Raw genomic sequence first — 20,551 nt, 5'->3', positions numbered from 1 at the left:
CCTTCTAGACGAGCTCTTTATATACGTAAAATAAATTCAATTTTCACGTTTTACATTACCACTGTAGTTTTATGACACACTTGTGAAACTGTGGGGTGCACAAAACTTGGTACCGCGTGCCGCAGTCTGACTTACTTTGCTCCTAAAGTTGTGGGATTATTATAGGATTTCCTCTGAGTGAGGTGAACGGCGTTACCATGGTTCAATACTCGAAAGGGAGGAGTGAGCGAAGGAGTATCCAGTTGATTGCAATCTGCAACCACAACGCTAGATGCCACCAAATCCTGCACACTGTCCTTTTAACGATAGAGTCGTACAAATATAAACTTTGTAAATATTAAGAGCAAGTTGTGTTCAAAAGATCCGAGATTAACATAAACGCACCATGGCTCGAAACACAGTGTCCGCTATTAAACGGCGAAAAGAAGCAGTCGGACTTCACATCTGACACAAATCTATGTTCTTTCCCAAATATGTCATGTTATTTTTACCAGAAACGGCAGATTTGAGTTACATACATAGTTTAGAATACATGCTAGGCAAGGATGAAACTCTTATTGAAATAGGTGAGAGAAATAAGTTGGGCGACTGTGGCTCAGTGTCCTTCAATCAGTGGATCGGCTGTTCGATCAATTTCCAACCTACAAACTTGATGGTTTTGTAAGGTCCATGCAGTGCCAAAAGCTGTCCCCTCGAACAACCAATGTTACCGTTCATGCTGATTGATGTGCCAAATTATCCTGTGTGCCCCTGCTTCACCCTCCAGACTATTCCTTGTTCACCTCCCAGTGTGTAATACATTAAACCCTTTGCATTGCTGAGATGACAGAGCCAGTCTGACATATGGTCTATGGAGAAACTTCTGTTTTTCTGTTTGTAGGGAGACTCTGGTGGAGTGATAGGGCCACAGGGACCTAAGGGTGTGCCCGGAGAGCCTGGAGGTGGCTATATGGTGCGTACTATCAAGTTCAGAAAGTCACTTTCATCTAACCGTGTTGGCTTTAGCCCTTGAGTCACAGGACATAAACATAGAAACTGTAAAACGGGAGAACAACAATACAACAGATTTTACCAAGGCGTATATCCTCTGCAGACAGCCGTAAGAGCAGCAAAAGAAGGTACAATAAACTAGGTCCTCTAGCTGTGTAGCTGCCATGACATTATGGAGATGCAATGCCATTAAGTAATCCACCATTAGATAACCCCAGCCTGGGTAATCACCTATCCTCCCACTTTGGAGCTTATATCTGTTGAAGCACTCTCTTTTATGGACATAGCTTTGCATATAGAAATGTTCATTATAGCGTTCCCAAAAAAAGGCGGCACATGTGCAGCCACGGCCTTGGTCCTTGTTGACGTCGCTTGCACTCCTCAATTACTGGGAAGTGCTCTATGGCTTTAAACAATCATGTTTGTGTGTGTGTGGAAACGCTGAAATGACCATTAACCGACAACAGACCTACTCATCAAGCAACTGGTAGTGTGTTCAGTTTAGCCGCGTAATTAGGGAAAGACTGACGTATTTAACCTCTTTCATGTACTCCAGCACCGTGAAATATATATATATATATATATAGCAATTTCCACTGGAACATGTGTGTCTATGTGTGTGCAAGTATCACAGGGTCAATGTGACAAAGAAAGCTGTCTTTCAAACCTGATAGTCTTTTACGAACACCATTTATGTTTGGAGGCATTGGAGGAAAATGGATTCTCAGCACTTTGTGGTCTTTGTTATGTAAGACAAAAAAATGGGAAAAAGCAGTGAACAGAAGTTAATGCAGATGGTCTGAGGGTCTTTAATAGCGTGCTTATGTAGTTAATGTCACTTTATTGATTTTGCCTTTAAATGAATAATGAACAATTTGCGTTTCTTTCGACTTTTATTATTTGCATAGATTAGCAATCTTCCTCTACTCTCAAGTACTGATATAAAGGTTTGTCTCAGTGAGTTGCCATTGCATAATGTCTAATGGATTTCGTTATTTTCTTATTTTTTTTTTCAAAAAGAAAATGCATTCATGTTGTTAGTCCCAAATAGTTCTGCACTTTCCAAACTTTTCTGCTTCATGTTTCAGTTAATTGGTACGTTTCTCCCTGTAACTGTAGAATTGCTGTGTTTGTTCCAATCCAAGTTCTATGCAGCTAATTTACATTGTGCAGTGTCGGACTTGTACCACTATTACATGCTGACCACAGAAATCAATGTCTCATCAGAACCGTACAGTAAATAATACTTACAGTAGCCCCAATTCCAATCAAGGTTTTTCTCTGAAATGGCATTATCAGTCTGCCTCTGTACACAGAAACTATTACAAATGTTGTAAACGGTATTGAACGTGAGCTCATAATGCTGTGTTCAGACACTTTCCACTGTGGATTGTAGCTCGTACAGATCCAATTTTCCTGCTTTAATTTGGGGCTGTGAATTGCTGATGAAAGTGCAGTGAATCCCTATTCTGATGTCTTCCTCCGGTTGTTTTGTAGGGCGATGGGATGTCTCCAAGCAGAGGGACTCGCGGGCCCAAGGTAGGAAGCACTGTGGTGGTGGAGCATCACCAACACAGCCATCTATACTGCTCACTATTATAACTTCTGCAGATAGATAAGTGCTATTTATGTTTTTACATTAATACTGCCAAGAAAAAAACGTTTTCATGTTCAGGTACAGGTCAGGTCAGTGGTTCCCAATTATTTTTGTCAGACTTCACTCGATCCTGGACTCAAGCACTCCTTCATGAATAACACCTTTCATGTTTCAAATGTGTTCATATGAATTGATTTTAAACTGGATGTTATTTAACATTGTCAATCATTTAAAAGTGGATATTGTAAGCCGAGAGTAATATTTTCATACTATCTGGATGTTCTATCCATTACTTTAAGCTATTTCAACTGTTTATTCTTTACGTTTGGTTATTTCAATTATGTATCCATTATTTTTAGCATCTATTTCAAAAGTGTATCTCTTACTTTCAGCTCACTGTTTGGACCTCTCTGCTTCCTCGCTAACTAGTTTTCATCAAAACCAAAATACGCTCACATACTGTATATCTAAACATAATAACTGGAGCAGATTTCAAGGATTTCTGATGATATCATGCTGAGTTTGTTTGCGGGGTTTGGAAAACAAATGCACTAAAGATGCCCCAATAATCAAAGGTGTCATCTTGGAAAAAAATAATTCTCCATGTGAACATACTGCGTATCCCAACACACGCATGAGTTCAAATGAAATGCACAATGAACACGTGCATGCCATTAACATTGAGCATTCTTGTGTTTCTTACCCTTAAAGGCAAAGCATAAAGGGAAAATGAGCTCGGGCAGAGTTTGAATAGTTAATGCCCAGTGATCATGCAGTGCAGCTCTCCTTGATTTCTGGATTCACTATTACTAAAACCCAACTGACTGCTCCCTTGTATTTTTGTCAGGGTGAGAGAGGTGTCCCAGGACTGCCAGGAGACCACGGTGAAAAAGGGGAACCTGGAGAGAGTATCATAGGCTCGCCTGTGAGTATGATGTTGTATTGATTGGACTGTGTCTCCCATCATTACTTCATTCAGACTACGATATCTTCAGATTATTGTCTTCAGTCATCCAAAGAAAGAGATCCTTTTTGAATATCAACACCAGCATTCATTAAACACACTCTCAGATGAAAACACTGGTTATTACTGTGAGGTTGCTGGCGTGTTGCACTCTTCCATCATCATATATGCTCTGCACAGCGAGTTTGAACCCAGCACAAATTTGATTGTGAGTGAGTCTGCTCTCATTTTTGAAATACAGGATTGTTGGAGACAGACAATCAATAGAGCAAGAGGTGTCCAACACAATTCCTTTATTGGATCCTGGGTGCCCGAGGGCAGATAGTCTTAACAAGATGTGTGATGTGTTTTCAGGGCCGCATGGGACCCCAAGGAAAGCAGGGAATTGAGGTATGTGGAAAATTGTTCTACAACACTCGAACAACAAGTTTATTTTTACAGGTTTCTCGGCATATTGACGCTGTGGCCAGCGGTCATGCAATTATTTCACAATACAAATAACATTCTGCAGTGTTTATCAGTTATCTGGTTGTGTAAAGTAGGATTGTTAAACGCATCAGAGTGTCTGCATGTTTTTCAGGGCCCTCGTGGAACCCCAGGTTTGTCTGGCTCTCCTGGAGCTCCAGGAAGAGAGGTGAGTGAGATCAGACTGTGCTTTCACTCTTATTCGCTACCTTATATATCTCCAGATAAAAGACAGCTGAAAAGCATAAACAATGTCAGCTGCCACTGTGAATGAACAAGTACGATGTGTCCGGGCTCCTGGACACAAATTCCCACCAAATGAGATGGATAGCATGTCTGCTATCATAGCCAGGAGGATCATTAACTCCTTTCTTTGTCTCAATTAAAGGGCTCCCCTGGTAGGCCAGGACCTCCGGGCCCTGCTGGACCCCCAGGTGACCGAGTAAGTGAGAAGATGTCATTTTTGTTTTCTGCTGTTCAGCATCACTGATCTGCAATAAGAACTGAGCGAACCGCTAAGTCAAAATCACTATTCACACATGATTAGCAGCTAGTCCTGCCGTTCACTAACCAACATCACTTTCAGGAAAACGGTGCAGTTTACCACTAAATTGGCAGCAGCCTGTTGTAAGCTTCATGTATTATAGTTCTAAAAGCTTTAGTGTGAGTACAGTACGAGGTCTGTCACTGCTGCTGCATCAAAACCTTGATTGTTCAGCATTTTGACCTATTTATATTCGTGCATGGTGAAGAGCCATAAAACCCATTTATTGTCCATTATATATTTTTAAATGGGCTGCAATTCAAAATGTTTCTCTCAGCTCCAGAGAACAACACTATTTTGAAGATGTGAAGACTGTCTTCCAGCAACAAAGTTATTAAACTCTTTCCTCAAGCATTGCGGATAACAACTGAAAACAAAACACTAATACAGAAGTTTGAAACTGTTTGGGGTATAATCACATTCCTTAAAGGCTTATAAGATTTTCTCAAAAATTCGTGTTTTGAGCAATTAAGTAGATGCATTTGCACCAAACAAACAACAACAGAATATTTCCAAAACAGGAGAGATTTGTTAGCTTTGAAATTCAGACTGTGGTTATGTTTCATGGAGTTTTCTGCTCTTCTTTCTTTGACAGACTGCCCTGCCGATTGTTGGAGACATGAGTGCATTACTCAAGGTATTTCATCTTCATGGTTAATGATAATTACAGTTTTTCACAAGCAATAACATGCAAAAGGTTTCCTGGGTTAGTGGTTAAAAATGATCAATATGTGTTAATATGAAAGACTATTTTATCAATGTATGGATGCTATCAGTTTAGAGAGATAGCAAAAGCTCTGTCAGGGTTACCGGGAGAAGTATAGGAAAGAACTCCAGGCTTACTTATTCACCACAGGTGCACTGTCAAGCCATACTGTATGATTACATTATATATAAGGCCTGTTAATTTAACATGCTTATTTAGTTTTGTTGAAAGTATTGTTATGTAGCAATTTTCCTTGCACTATATGAAGAGTCATACAGAATGTAATATTAGTTTATTTCACAACAGGCATCCCTCGTGTAAAAAAGCTTTTGTAGTTTGAATTGTGAAAAAGGGTAAAATGCTGTTAATAATAGGCACGCTAGACATAACAACCCTACATACATAATGTAGGGGGTGACTATACTTCGTGATGATAATACTCCATCAATCAGTCTTAATGGGGAAGCAAAAACCAAGTATCAGTTATGGAAAATGTTATGTCCCTCATTGTGTTTTAATTCAATTAACTTGACATGCTTTAAATGTCTGATATACAGATATAACTTGAACCAATGTAGAAATATAATGAAAATACAAAATCATCATGTATCAAAAATGAATATATATATAAATCTGGCAGAACAACATGGCCTCTTATAGGTTTACAGACAGTGAGTTTGATCAGCCATGATGAAACCTGGTATGCATCACTGTTTCAAGCACACTATTCTATGTATTCCAGATCCCATCTAATCGCGCCAAAACCCCAAATAAGCCTCTGAGAATAGGGCCCACCTCTCCTACTTCTAAAATCCTTTAATTTAATTTCCTCTGGTAGATTTCCCTTGTCACTTAAACCTTCACCTCCAATTACCAAACGTTAAAGCAGCTGATAAGAATGCAAAAAAAATAAAATGCTCTTATCAGAGATGTGAAAGAATGTCTTGAGACTTGCTTTTTCTCATTTTGAAAGGCTGGAAATTGCCCCTAATTTTTTTCATCAATCACTGAGCAAATGCAGAATTTGCACTGGGACCGCGAGGCCCAAACGTAATGTGAAACACTTTTCAGCCGTCAGCCTCTATTACCTGAGATTCTTTTGTGGTTGTACCTTTCGTAATGGCCATTTCCATCAAAGTCTATGCAAATTACCGATTTATTGTTTTCTTCTTTTTCTTCTGATTGAAGCAGGTTCGTCACCTTGCTAAATAGTGTTACCTGCAGGACAGCACTTAGCTAAATAATGATAATAATTGATAATGCCTAATGCACGTCAACTCTGACAATAAATATAATGTCTCATAAAACCTAATCTAGCCAGTAGTCTTACCATTTTCTGTCACCTCTCAGGGTCAAATTATTTTATCCATTAAGTGCTCTGTTAGATTCACTTACGGTTGCCTTCATCACAGTTGTTTGGTGGCACTCTTAATAGTACATTCCACACTCTAATGGCACAAACAAGGACTAAACACATTCAAATGAATTATTTGCTTTTGTACACTAAATAATAACATATTGCTTCATTGATAACATTTCCTTGGACTCTCGGAGAATAATTAGATACCCAGTATGTGCAGATTCATTTTTATTTTTTATTCCAGACTCAGCTTCTTTTTAATGCTGCTTTTTAATGGTGCACTGTGCGTGTTTCCGTCGCCTCCCTCTACCTTAGAGCTCCTAGCTATTTTCTGGAAGGTGCAGTGCCTATACCTAGGCTGCATCAGAGACAATGATATTTAAGATTCTCACCTAAATGTCACAGTCAATGAGTTTGACAAAGTTCACCGCTCACCTAGATGAGAGACGCTCTCGGAGACACCCTTGGTGGCTTCACGTTATTCTGCTCTGCAGACATTGAGAGAACACTTTGTGTCAGTTGGGGTCTCATCCTCCACCCAGGGTCTGTGACATAATAAAGGGCGAAAATGCAGTGCACCAGCTCAACTTGATGAAATCTTATCTGTGCCACCGCTTTTTGCTTCCTGCGTTGCCTGCGCTGGCAGAATGCCTGCAGTGTGTGCCAGACGAGAGTCCCGGGGCTTCCTGGGCAGAAGGGGGAGAAGGGGTCCCATGGAGTGCAAGGAGTCGAAGGCATGGTGGGAGAAAAGGTACAAGTAACTCATCAGCATGGCAGGCAATTTGGAACAGATGCTGTAAACTTTGTTAATCTGACCATGCTACTCTGCATTACATGACACTCGTTATATTTACTCTTGGGGCTGCTTATTGAATACTTTAAAAGCATGTGCGCTTACACCCATATTCATTGTGTGCTTCTATATTAAACAGGGGGATCCAGGTGTAAGGGGTCCTATGGGTAACCCTGGGAAAGAAGGCCCAAAGGTAGGCAAAGGAAATATCCGGTGTAAATATACTCACATACTAAGACACATTTTAGATATAATGTTTCATTTGGATCGAAATGAATTATTCAGCGTCTCAGCGTGGCAGAAAAAAAAAAATATAAGGCTAATAGCCTCATTCTATGATATTGTTCATTGAAATGTGTGTTTAATCTAATATAGAGAGATCTACGTTGACGCTCGCTTTCATAAATAGCCCTTTGGATTATCCGTGGAAGCCTAACCAGCTGTTATTCTGTACTCGTATGTGCTCGCTGCAGAAGTTGTTGCTATGGATACAGTGTTGTGCCACGGCGAGGCTATTTCAAGTCGTGTGTTGTAAAGAGGGAAAGAGACATTTTGACGCTTACACACCATCAGCCTTTAGTTTTAGGCCTTTTCACGTTTGGTGAAAAACACTTTTGCCTCCCTCATCGGTTCTGCCTCCCTGCAGGGAGTGAAAGGAGAGAGAGGGTTCCCAGGCCCCACGGGAGATAAAGGTGACGAGGTGAGTGAAAGAAAGTTGAATCCAAACAAATGAATCCGGTAGTTATCTAACCAATCCGGAAGTCACTGTGACAGTAAGAAGCAGGTATTTCAAAAGAATGTAAATGTATTGTGACGTCTGCCTCGTCTTCAAGCCCGTCTACTCTGAAAGTCTGTTTTCAAAAGAAGCTATCAAAAGCCATCCACAGGGCTGCATGTGCACTATGCCCTATCTGTTGCACTCCAAGGAGCTGCGTTAAAAAGAGCCTGCCCTGCATGTGTATGTGTGTGTGTGCGCTAATTAAAAAGCAAGGCACTCTTTAGAGGAGCTGAGAAGCATTTCATAGGTCAACCTCCAGCACTGAATTGCAATGGCAGGATATTAGCACTAACAGGCAGACTTGTTACTAGATTTTATAGGCTTAATAAAACACGTTTTATATCCCTGGTGAAAGGGTTTTTTTTTTTTTTCAACGATAAAGGAAATCATTGAGAGAAACATGTGCAAGGCCATCTATAAAATACATCAAACAATACAGAATTGCCTTATCTGAACAAATGTGTACAGATGCTGCATGTAGACGATGGAGTGTTTCACAGCTTCTACATGTTCGATGACGCTATAAAGAGAAAACAGTGTGAACATAATCCCAGCAGTTGTTGCAGTGAATATAAAAGTTTCAGCATTTATGCCCTACAGTTTAGTTGCAATCACTGTGTGCAGTATTATTTCTGTGATTTCTGTCACTAATGGATTCCTAGAAAGCTGTTCCAGGCATCTAGAAATTGGATAAGACATGGGCCATTACATTATACTTTAGCCTCTAGGTTTACAGTACCTGCTTTAGTCTGTAGGGAACAGCCAGTAATACAACAGATCCAGATGCCCACATCATCTATTTCGCTATATATGGAAATATTACAAATGGACCGACTGTCTGTTTTGCTTTGCACACATGAGAACGCATCTGTGAAATTGTGCGCCGCTTTGTGTTCACAATGAAGTAGATCTTGTCTTTGCAATACAAGTCAACATCCTGAACAGGTGTGAGGCACAAACAGAGAATAGAGCACGATGAGTTCTCCTACAGCTGTAGTTCTCCATAATGTTTTGAAATGAGTCAAGGAGATATACTGTAAGTCCAGTGTTGCTGTAAAATATGAATGCAAATATTCTGTTTCAACATCATTTTACAAAATGGTGATCCACTTTGTGACCTTCCAGGCAACTCCTGGAGTACCAGGACTTCCTGGTGTGACCGGTCGCACAGGGGCCCCAGTAAGAATCTCTTTCATTATTTCATAACACAAAGTACCTTTTTTATGTTGACTGTATCTCAAATGCTTAAAAAAAGGATGCTGTTCTGTTTGCAGGGGCTTATGGGTAGACCTGGGCCAATGGGTCAACTAGGAGGCAAAGGAGAAAGAGTAAGGTGTTTTAATATTCAAGCATTTATCTATATAATGTAGGTAGTGTGTATGTCTTACGTGGCTTTATAAACAATATACAGTGGATGAACGTGTACTCTTACGACTGATTCAAAACTGTATGTTTGCTATTTTGCATTGCAAGTATCCGTGGCTCAAAGCCTGTAATAATGAAACTTTTTTTTGCGGGGGGTATAAGTAATTAGTAACAAGTATAACTTTAATAAGTAAAGAGTGATTGGTAAAATGAAAAAAATGTAACCAGATAATTCAAGGCTTTTAATTATTGCTATTATGCATCAAAGTGAGTGAAAACTTAAAGGAATCTAAGATGTTTTTTTTTTGTCAGAGTTGGGAAATGAGGTTCCTTATCATTAGATTATATTAGCAGGGTGCTGTGCTTGATAATCATTTCCATTTCCACATGTTTAACAATTCCTCTGGTTTGTGTTTGGTAGGGAAATGAAGGACCCACGGGCCAACCCGGGCTTCCGGGGCCTCCGGTAAGTTCCTCCCTAGAGCCAGATGGTGATAACAAGTCTTAAACCCTCTGTTAAGGTCATAGATTCTATGTCGCCGTACATGTTCACTTAAATACATTGTATTGTTATTTTTCTTCACATTTAACCATCTTCATTTTTAAGGTTTACAGACTTAAAGCCATTCATTCAACACAGCTGGCACATTGAAAGCATTTAATCATCCTGCTTTTCTCAGCGCTATGCGAAAGATCTTCTTTTCCCATCAAGTGAAGGTCAGAGCCAAAACCTTGCCTTGGCAACTATTCCGACAGAAATAACCAACTTTGCACTTATATTTTGCTCAGTCTAACAGTATTTAGTGTTACAAGAAACACATAACTGACAAACAGCCACAAATATGACGAAATTGTGGCGACCTGCTCACTGGCATTGAATCTTGCTCGTACCCTTTAAAAGGCCAGTGAGTAAGCACTTCTTAAGACAAATCTATAATTCATCAGCCGTCCCCTTGAACCTTCCATGCCCCCCCCCCACCCCCCCCCACACCCTGGTCTCATAAACTGCAGTCCGGGAGGACAGGGGATGGCTCAGTGGCCTGAAAAGGGCACAGGCATCCGCTTGCTTCTAAATGAGAACCTTGACTCCTTCTGCATTTACAAGACCTGCCCTCTACCAATCTATCATGGGAAAAACATTCCTTTATGTTCTAATACTACCCAAGAAGACGCGATTGCCTGGTTCTCATACCCGGATTACTCTTAATCACTGTGCTCTTTTGTGTTTCTGAAACGCTTTCTTTTTCTCATGTTTTCCTATGTGGAGGGCAATGGGATGAGCGGTCTGTACAAGGTCCAGGTAAAGACTTTTCAAATGACTTCAACTCAGCGATAATGTCGTTGCGATCCGTTGTGTGCACGTCACAGCGCCTTCAATCAAATCGGCAGCAAAGAGTCTGCGCTTGTGTTTGACCCACATTGTAAAATATATAGTCATAACATTAAAACAATGTCTTTTCAGAGCGGTGGAGCTATTTTAGGACCCCCTGGAGCTCCCGGTGCTCCGGTAAGCATAATCATTGTTATGCCTGAAGCAAATCCTTTTACAATGTACTGTGGGAGAGTCACAAGCACACACAGGCACGTAGGTACTGTATGAGCCGCAGAACCTGGGAGAGCTGAATGACAAATACCTCGACCAGCCCTCCAGTGTTATTTTTTTCGACTACTGAGTCCCTCTCACAGTCAATCATGTTCATTGAGAGCTGGTGTTTGGTGAAGGCCAAGAGGCTTCCTGACTGTCAAACAGGTGTTTCTGACCTGCCCCAGGACACACAACATCATTGATATGTAAAACGGACTTAGAAGTTCAGTTGCCAAACTCAAGTGACCCGATTTGCTTATCAGCTCCCCCTGCTCCGCCTTATCAGACAGTTTATAATCTCGTCCAGTCTCCTGGGAGACATTCATTTACAGGCCCTGCAGGGATCCATCCACCAACACTAAAGGTGGAGGGAAACATGGGACACTTCAATATCCCCAGTGCACAAAGCACATGAGCCAAAGCTCAATCTTGAGGAAGCTTCTCCCTGTACTGCATCCATTACAGGCCAACAGCTCCGAGAGCATCTTCATCAGTGTTAAGAGGGACAAGAGGCCAAATGTATCAATACTCCTTGTTTCGATTGTGTATAAAATGCGGAAATGCTTTACTGAACATGTACGACCAGTGTTTGTGTGATAGCCAGACTGGATTATATGATCCTGATCATATTAAAATCTTGCTTGACAAAGGCCACAGTCTCAGCAGTGTCATATAACATCATGTAAGCGTGATTTACAGACAGAAATTGTGAGACAAGAGGAGCAATAACGAATGCTATCCATTTTGATGACACTAACATACAGTACCCACATGTCATTTCAGACTATATTTATGATTTTGACGGTAGCGGTTGTCGCATTCACGGGAGTAATCTGTCTTCTCTCTCTCTCTCTCTTTTCTAAGGGTCTCAAAGGAGACGAAGGACTTGCAGTGAGTAGAAGCTTTTCATTCTGGAATATATATTTTATGAAATATTTGTTTTTCGGGCTGCCCAAAAGGTCTGAGTTCCCAGTTGCTTTCTATCAATGTCTCTGTGGTTCTCTACGGCATCAGTCAATAAACCCTCAAGCCTGAACACTTAACCACTCGCAGTATAGAGCTGCAACACACAGTGAAAAAAATGATCATGTCTCCTGCAAATATGAAACCGCTGTACCATATTGTCTTGCCAGTGGGAACCTATGAACCCCCCCCCCCCCCCCCCCCATACTGATGCCTGAAAACACTCCACGCAGACATGGAAACAATCCAACGCCATCAACTTGAATTCTTTATTCTCACGGGGCCAATTGCATTTTTTATTGTTTTGTTGCACAGTGATTTTTCACCAGGATGTTAATTTGACATTTTAATAAATTGTGTGAGCGGCTACAGTGCTGTGGTGGAATTGCCCCAATCTGTCTCACAGCTGATCCTGTGGCTGGCCCACTCTCCCCTTAGTCGCACTCGCTTATTCATGACAATCTACATGTGTGACAATTACCTGCACAATCCGTCTATGTCAGCACCGGTTGCCCCTCTATTCTGTGTAATGGCATTTCTCCATGGCAGCTTGAGCAAGATGAGGTGGAGAGAGGCCATCACTTGCTCGAGCACTAGGAACGGGTCTCTATTTTTAGTGCAGAAAGCAAGTCTGACTCTGATTGTCAGATGGGGGCTCTTTTTTATCCCGTCCAATGCCTACAAGGTGTGACAGCATGCGTCATAGGTCATAGGACATAATACACTCAGGTCGAAGTATTGTCCTCTTGGGATTATCTTCATATTGAGACATGAAGAGTTGTATTAATATGTCACAAAGAATATCAAGAGGCAAGATGGAAATGTGGCCCTGCAGAATTTCATTTACTTGCCTTTATGTAGCTTTGATCTGTACGTGCTTGTTTAATGTTTACTGACAGCCTCATAATGATTCCATTGACGTCCCAGTAGCTCATCACCAAACAGAGAAAAAAAAGCATCATTCTTGTTCGCGAAGAGGCCAAACTACCAGCCCTCAGTCGATATCAGTAGTGACTTTTTTTGTCTTGACACAGCAGGTGGTATGCTTTTCTCTCATAGGGGGAACCAGGGGCCATGGGATTACCCGGGCTTGAAGGGCTACCCGGTGCCAAGGTAAGCAACAGTATCAGCCCAGATAAGCATTTCATGATCTGCCGTGACTTAACCTGATTACATAGTGAGGGGAAGTGCTTTCTCTGTACTTCTTCTCATTACAGAGCATTTCAAGATTGTATGTCTGAAATGAGATATCCAGCTACAAAACTATTAAAAGAAAGTGTGAAAGTGAAACACAATATAGGTTCCTGATGTAGTTATGAGTAGGCGTAAGGGAAAATAACTGTGTTTGAAATTCAGTCACGGAATTTCAGATTTTAGATATCTGAACTTGATATGCAGTAAAACCACAGGAATTTGGAGCCAAAGCACCAGCTGCATATTGGTCACCATCTGCACAATTACAAAGCTAGTCCTGCAAGCAACTTTCTCAATCTAAATTTGTTTGGAAAAGTTGCCACTGATTGACAGTGGGTGACTGCGTGTGTTCAGGGGTGGAACGTTTCAGCTTCTGTGACATTCAGAGTAATTTATCCTTTAGGGGAATACTGTCAAAGGTGTGACATATGCAAAGTGTTTGCTGTTGAAATATGAAGACTGAAGTTCATAAGGAGGTTGTTTATCATAACTCCCTATTTGTGAAGTAGAGACTTGAGTTTTTAAGTGTTAAAGACTATTTGCATTGCATTTGTCCAAACAGTGAGAAAGCCCCAAGAAGACCATTAGAAGAAGTTTTCTGCAGTTTCTGACATCATTATCTATGTGTCTGCTTGACAGTGATGTATGTGTATTTTTTTGTATTTCATGTCATTTATCTGAAACGTCTGCAATGTTTCCTTCAGGGTGATAATGGTTTGCTTGGTCCACCTGGGATACAAGGTTCTCCAGTAAGTTTTTTAAAATTATTTTTTATAATTTATGCCGACTCACTTTCCTCCTTGGTGTATCATCTGGGTTGTTCAAGTCTGCTGCTGGCAACAATTCGATGATGTTTCACAATGCACACAGAATAACAACTATCAAAACAGAAGTGCCATAACACAATACTTTGAATAGTAACTCGGACATTTACCTGTGGTCTGTTCAGTGGATTTCCAGTGGAGCTATAGTAAACTGGTTGGTATATTATAAACTGGAGGCTGTAGTGGCGCTGTAGATATAGGACACCATTGAGGACCTGTCAAACGCGGTCTGTTCTCTTCCCATGTTGTGATTGACAGGGGAAGCCCGGCACTCGTGGAGAGCCAGGGATCCCAGGAGAGCCGGTGAGCCTCAGCGTCTAAGTCTCTTTGAGCTGTCAATCCACGTGTCATTCCTTTGTCACCGCAGACTGACACATCGGCTGTCTCTGTTCTCCAACAGGGTGAGAGGGGGCCGCTCGGAGAGACAGGATTCCCAGGGCCCGAGGGACCCCAAGGTGTTGCTGTAAGGATGCTACATGAATTCTGTTGCTTTTCCCTATAAAATCACGACTAGCTGTTGCAACAGCACCTTCCAGTAATGCAGGCTGGAAGTACATCAGGGCTTTGAATGACACACTGCTCCTTCATCAACAGTTGGTTTTACCATCATATGAGAGAGAGAGAAGAAGCTTGATTCAAGGACAATATGGATAAATATGTATGTTAGCGACCACTTGTCCTGTAGATGATTACAATCCTCTATGTAATTACCATCAGAGATGGTTTCTGTAATTTTCCCTGTAAGCGCACAATGGAACAGTGTTCGCACAGCAATCAGGATCATTATCCCTCGGTTGAGATATCTCATTAGCTGTGGAGATTACTAGGAGTGCAACAGTGCTGATCCAATCGAAGGCGGGAGCTGATATAAAATGTCTTTGTTTGTGTTGCACTCCTTGAGCAGGGGAGACCAGGAAAAGATGGAACTCCTGGATACAAGGTGAGTTGTGCGAACACGTTGCAAATCCCCTTATAGAAAGTGCTTTACATCAGCCGAGCTGCGGAAAGATGGCACAGCAGATTTCTATCCCCTCCCCCCCTTCCAGCTACAGCATCCTGAGTGCATTAAACCGATTTGCATATTTGAGATTTTAATGATAAAAACTAAATGGAATGCTGCAGATTTAAGGCGATGTTGACTTTTAGACGTTTTACACTAATTATAGAGTTAATGCTTTCAGGCAATGATAAAATGTTTGTAATAGAGGGCAGTGGACACTTAGATTAAATATGCGTTTTCCTGCCTAGTGAACCAGGCTAAAATTGAAACAAATACTGCAGCAAAGTCTGCTTTTTTGGTGACTGAGCAAATATATTACACACTATTTACACAGAATCACACAGAATGGGCTCACAGTATGCAGGACAGATCTGCTATGAATAGCCATCACTAACACATTATCCGGTCTAATACCAAACTGGTTGTACTACGCTGTTTTGCTGTCTGATTTGCACAATTTTTTGCACCTTAATGACAACCCCAACAGTTCATTGTTTGCTTATTATTATTAATATTCTTCCACCAAAATATCAGCATTGCATGAAGCCCTTGTACAGCTTTACCCTCATGTCTTTCTGCAATAGCTCCTGACTTGTTGGTGGGGCAACAGTGCCCCCTAGCAGGTGGCTTTGCTCCTCTACCCAGACTCCTTGCACACTGCTTTGAGGTTTAATATAATGCTCAGGGAAGCACATTTCAGTGGGCAAGATGATAGATTTAAGCCTCCCATCAGGCATTGGGGAATACAGAGTACTGCAGATTAAAGCAGGCAGGGGAGAACAGCATCACAAAGAGATGCCCATTTTAAAACCACATCATGCCAGATTGTCTTTTGCATGGCTCCTGTAATCCAGCAGGAAATTGATACAAAGATGCTCCCAGGGGTATTGCTGCACGGTAAAAGGGAAGCAATGAGGAGTGACAGGGAGGGATTGGAAGACACAAGACGTTGTGACATGAAGCCTGGGACAGGTACTTTCTCTCCCGGCTCCCCCATACAGTAGAGACAGCTGGTGGGGAAGCAGGCGTTTCACAAAACGAAAACAGGAGTGATGCAGAGAAGCCGTGACATTGCAGAAGGTGAAACACTGTACAGGGAGATATTATACAAGCGGTACACCTGAGCTGAGTAAGAAGCAATCAATGCACAGTTATTTGAAATGTGTACGTTTCTCAAAGTCAAGTCGGGAAAAGCTTACTAGTTATTTCTTCAGGCAACAGAACAGAAACTTCTAGAGTTCATATGAGCAAAACGCCAATACGGTGGGTTTCAATATAGCTACAGATTTTAATTTAATTTAAGAGTGTGTGCCTCTTCATGTTACTGAACATCAATGCATTGTGTGTAGTGGGTGATTTAGTTGTTACTCCTTTACCAACAATGCCTTAAAACATGTGTATCTGTTTGTTCTAAGGGATCTACAGGTGTGACAGGGGACAGAGGATCCAAAGGAGAACGTGTAAGCAGCATCATTCCTGTTTTCCTAAAAAGAAGCTGTGCTTATGACTCAGACTATAATGCACAAAAAAGCTTTTGATGAATAGTAATGAAAGTCCTCACTTCAGCACAAACACGACTAATCCCCACAAGCACGTAAGCAGTAGATAAAGGCATTTAACGCTCGGCGCAGTTTCCTTTTGTATTTGCGAGGCAAAATTAAAGAGCTCTGTCACACTCGCGCAGTAATCGTTTTTGCAAATAGAGAAAGCAAAATGAGGCTTTTTAGCTTTATAGTTGGCAACGTAACCTCAGGACAGGTGACTGGCTGGACACTGTAGGAAAAATAGGCCCAGTGTGCACAGCATGTTAAGTGATACAGTTGTGTCAGGCTGGAAAATAGTGACTGTGGTGCAGCTTATGTCAGCCAGGAAATGCAGTTGTCGTCGTTATACTGCAAAACTCAACTGGCTTGGCCAGTGCGTCCATCATATAAAGCTGAGAGATGTCTGGGCTTCTTCACTGCAGGGTGATCCAGGGATTCCTGGAGAAAGAGGTGTTCAAGGCGAGAGGGGTCGCGCGGGAGATTCCGGCCCGATCGGACAGATCGGACCACTCGGTCATAAAGGAGATCCTGGCCCCCCAGGACATTTGGAGAATGTAAACCTCTTGGTGAGTTGTACATTTGCAGATACCACCGATAACAAGAGTATTCCCCCGCCGCATGATTAAAACCTTTATCAGCCTACTTCCTTCCTGAGCTCGTGTAACTAGTTCAGTTCTCGTTCCCTGTATGGAAAATGGTGCAGCTACAGATTTCTGCATGAAACATCAAACAAGGCTGTGCAAGGGAGGGTGCTGTTCTCTTTCTGCTCGGCGCTTCCCACTCCACAACCAGGCGCAGCGGAAGGTCAGAGAGGGAGGAATATGGAGACGGAGGAAAAAAGACAGAGATACGTGGGCGTGCCTAGAGCTCTGCGGAGCAGTGAAAACACCTCCGTGTGTCACAGACATTTTACACATGCTCTACGCGATCACAACAGTTACACAACATTCACAGCAGTGATGGAAACTGTTTGGGAATATTCAAGATGCACGGCTACTCTTGTTTGTCATGGTTACCCTGGAAAGTTAACCATGTTTGAGTGGCAGAGCATGTATTTGTATGTATTTAGAGGCATACAGAGCTAGTATGAAAAGCTACATTTGACATCTTAAGCACAGACTGATTCCGTTTTACACCGAGCTGGATTTGAGGCACAGATGTGATATTATAATGCAAGGTAGTATTTCGCCGAATAGTGTTACTCCTCCCAGAACCCAAAAGCACAAAGTCAGAAGCAGCTGAGCGTCCACAATCCTTTTAATCAGTCCAAGAAAACAAGCAGGAGTCACAAACCAGGAAGGCAAAACAGCTGAGGGATAGGCACAGACTTTAACCAGTAATCAGGCACAACTAAACTTTATCGAAATGAAATCCAAAAAAGAGTGAGAGTGAGTGATCTCTCCTCCCTGTTATTGTTTTCAACACAGATGGTTTCAAACTGCAGTGGAGGTCTCTTAGTTGAGAAAGCTGCCTCCTCTGTATCTCCTCTGCTGCCAATTCACTGTGAACAAAGATGTTTGTATTCTTCTCCACTGCACACACAGGGTGATCCCAGCTTCATGGAAGAACTCAAAATGTTCATCAGAAACGAAGTACTGAGGGTCTTCGAAGGTAGAACATTTTCCCGAATTACATTTTTCTGGTTTTTCGTTTTTTTTCTGCATTCTGAACCGGAATTTTCTATTTTCCTTACCTTGTAGAGAAGCTATCGAGCACTGCCGCGCAGCAGAAGACGCCTGCGGGGATCTTGGCTTCACAAATCCACGGGCCTCCAGGACCTCCTGGAAAAGACGGATTACCAGGACCGCCAGGAGAGCCCGGACCTCCTGGTACTCATGGTAAGAGCTCAGGCTGCCAGACTGAGCTGCTGGATGTGAACACCACCCTGGAAGAAAAAAAAGAACACTTCCGTTAAAATATGAAATACAAATAACACTCTGATGTTAAATACACCAATTAGTCCAACTACCATGTGCTGTACCACACACATTTAAAGCAGGCAGCATTTACTACTGCGTACACAGAGCTGCAGGTTGACATGAAACACAACATCCATCACTTAAATGATGTTTTCCTGTACATAAAATCAAGGGGGAATCAGTACAGGTTGACACATGTGTTTTGTAGGGATTCATGGGTATTTCTCTCTTGCTTAGACCCGTATATCATTGCAGACTGAGGGGCGGGCAGCAGAGGAAAGGCCAGGAGTGTGGTGCACAGCGGCTCTCTTGGAAATATGAAGACAAACGAAGAATTGACTGTGAATAAGAGACAGTATTATCAATGTGGACAGGAAAGAGGCCCAGTATTGATACCTCACTCCAGGAAAGAAAGCTTCTAAAGTAGAAAAGGAGCATAGTCAGGAAAGAGGGTGGACGTTCTTTATCCGACTGCTCATTCAGCACTAACGGTTTGCTGGTCAGGCTTTATACCTCATACTTGCTTAGAATTGTATTGTGTCCGCAAGCAGAACTACGATGTCTTTAACTTTTGAAGAGGAGGAGTGTGTTACGTGTTGTTGCCGATCAAAGCACCACTGCATTGGCCTTTCTCTTTGTATCTACCTCACATTATTCAAGACCATTTACATTTTTAACCCACTGCTATAATATAAAATGCTGCTTTCGTCATGAATAATGCAGTTAAAGTAGGCAACTACTCGACTATGAATATGTGTGCTGTGTTAATGCCATTTGCATTACACGTCTTTTTGTTTAGCTTGTTTTTTTTAATGCTTCCAAAGAGTGTTTTATAGGTGATTCTTAATGCAGCTTTGCAATAAATATTTATTGAAAACAAAAAAGGAAAGTTTTTTTCTCCCCTTGATAAATCTAAAATTCAACAACTTCTTAATTTTTTCTTTGTTGACTTGTGCCTCCACTCAGCTGGGGAGAGAGTTTGGGGTAATATTTCCTCATTATTTCTCGTCATCCTCTGCTGGAGACTGTGCTCGTCAGGAATATCCAACTTGACTTGTTCTCCAATACGGCAAAATGAATTGTTTATGGAGAAAAATAACCCCTCTGTTGAATTCTTTCTTTTTTCCTCATGGTGTGATTTTCACATGGCTGAAAGTCTCAAGCTGTTAGAGAATACCCATAAGGACGCATGCTGAAGAGCATAATTTATTTTTGTTTTGTTTTTTTCCCCTCCCCTGTGTTGTAATTGGGTGCTCATTTGTCATTCTATTCATCTTTTATTTTTTGAGAGCGTAATGACAAAACTCACTGTTAGCTATGGTGTTTTAAGTGCATTTCATTAATTCAGCATTTTGTTGTTTTTAACATTTCATTTTTAATTTTGTATTTCAGTGCATTCTGTATATTTATTATTACTGACTGAAACCAAGTGTCTGTTATTATATCAGGCTATAATCTCTGCTTTGTGCTGGAAAATATCAGTAAATATGCCACAGTAATTGGTCTTTGATGGAGCAGCATCTCTTTTGTAAGGCATAGCATGAATATTTAGATGTTTCTGTTAATGCTATTTACAACAGTGTACAACAGGTGCAGGACTGCAATCCTATCAATCAAGCATGGAAAACCACTCTGTGGCAATATTATTTTCTATTAACATATTTTGTCCATTAGTGCCCCCAAGAAAACAATTGGTTTCTACCAAGTGCAGACCCAGGGTGGCATTTTCGATTTATCAGAGTGCACATATCCAGCGTGCCACCCAACCTTATTGCCCTGTGTGCTATTCAGCATTTTTTTGCTTAAGGTACAGGGCTATTTTCTCCATGGATCGTCTCTTCCCTGAATGAATGCCCCAAGCTCTGTGAGTGTTGAAAGAAGTCTCATTATCGTGGCAATGTGTGGCCAGACCCTCTCTCTTTGAAACTCGGTTTCGGAGCATTCATAAGCCTTTTTTTTT

At 41.5% G+C, this 20,551-nt stretch overlaps 1 protein-coding gene across 3 annotated transcripts in view; it reads left to right on the top strand.

Moving 5' to 3' along the window:
• LOC306703265 (uncharacterized protein) overlaps positions 1-20,551 on the top strand; it is a 92,303-nt gene that overhangs the window by 64,247 nt on the left and 7,505 nt on the right. The window contains exons 27-51 of one of the 3 annotated variants that reach the window (XM_079169179.1): positions 2,488-2,529; positions 3,435-3,512; positions 3,906-3,941; positions 4,132-4,185; positions 4,405-4,458; positions 5,156-5,197; positions 7,273-7,377; positions 7,559-7,612; positions 8,066-8,119; positions 9,323-9,376; positions 9,472-9,525; positions 9,984-10,028; positions 10,830-10,862; positions 11,025-11,069; positions 12,012-12,038; positions 13,170-13,223; positions 14,009-14,053; positions 14,387-14,431; positions 14,529-14,591; positions 15,033-15,068; positions 16,544-16,588; positions 17,095-17,238; positions 18,217-18,283; positions 18,373-18,510; positions 18,847-19,056. In XM_079169179.1, coding sequence (XP_079025305.1) covers positions 2,488-2,529; positions 3,435-3,512; positions 3,906-3,941; positions 4,132-4,185; positions 4,405-4,458; positions 5,156-5,197; positions 7,273-7,377; positions 7,559-7,612; positions 8,066-8,119; positions 9,323-9,376; positions 9,472-9,525; positions 9,984-10,028; positions 10,830-10,862; positions 11,025-11,069; positions 12,012-12,038; positions 13,170-13,223; positions 14,009-14,053; positions 14,387-14,431; positions 14,529-14,591; positions 15,033-15,068; positions 16,544-16,588; positions 17,095-17,238; positions 18,217-18,283; positions 18,373-18,510; positions 18,847-18,851 — 1,419 coding nt within the window. In that variant the 3' untranslated portion in view covers positions 18,852-19,056. Of the gene's footprint in view, positions 1-2,487; positions 2,530-3,434; positions 3,513-3,905; positions 3,942-4,131; positions 4,186-4,404; positions 4,459-5,155; positions 5,198-7,272; positions 7,378-7,558; positions 7,613-8,065; positions 8,120-9,322; positions 9,377-9,471; positions 9,526-9,983; positions 10,029-10,829; positions 10,863-11,024; positions 11,070-12,011; positions 12,039-13,169; positions 13,224-14,008; positions 14,054-14,386; positions 14,432-14,528; positions 14,592-15,032; positions 15,069-16,543; positions 16,589-17,094; positions 17,239-18,216; positions 18,284-18,372; positions 18,511-18,828; positions 19,057-20,551 lie in introns of those variants that run through there. The other 2 variants (XM_079169178.1, XM_079169177.1) reach the window with 2 other exon arrangements.

Source organism: Pholis gunnellus (assembly GCF_910591455.1).
Source record: "Pholis gunnellus genome assembly, chromosome: 11".
Classification (NCBI taxonomy): Eukaryota; Metazoa; Chordata; class Actinopteri; order Perciformes; family Pholidae; genus Pholis; species Pholis gunnellus.
This window is presented reverse-complemented; position numbering and strand designations above follow the sequence as displayed.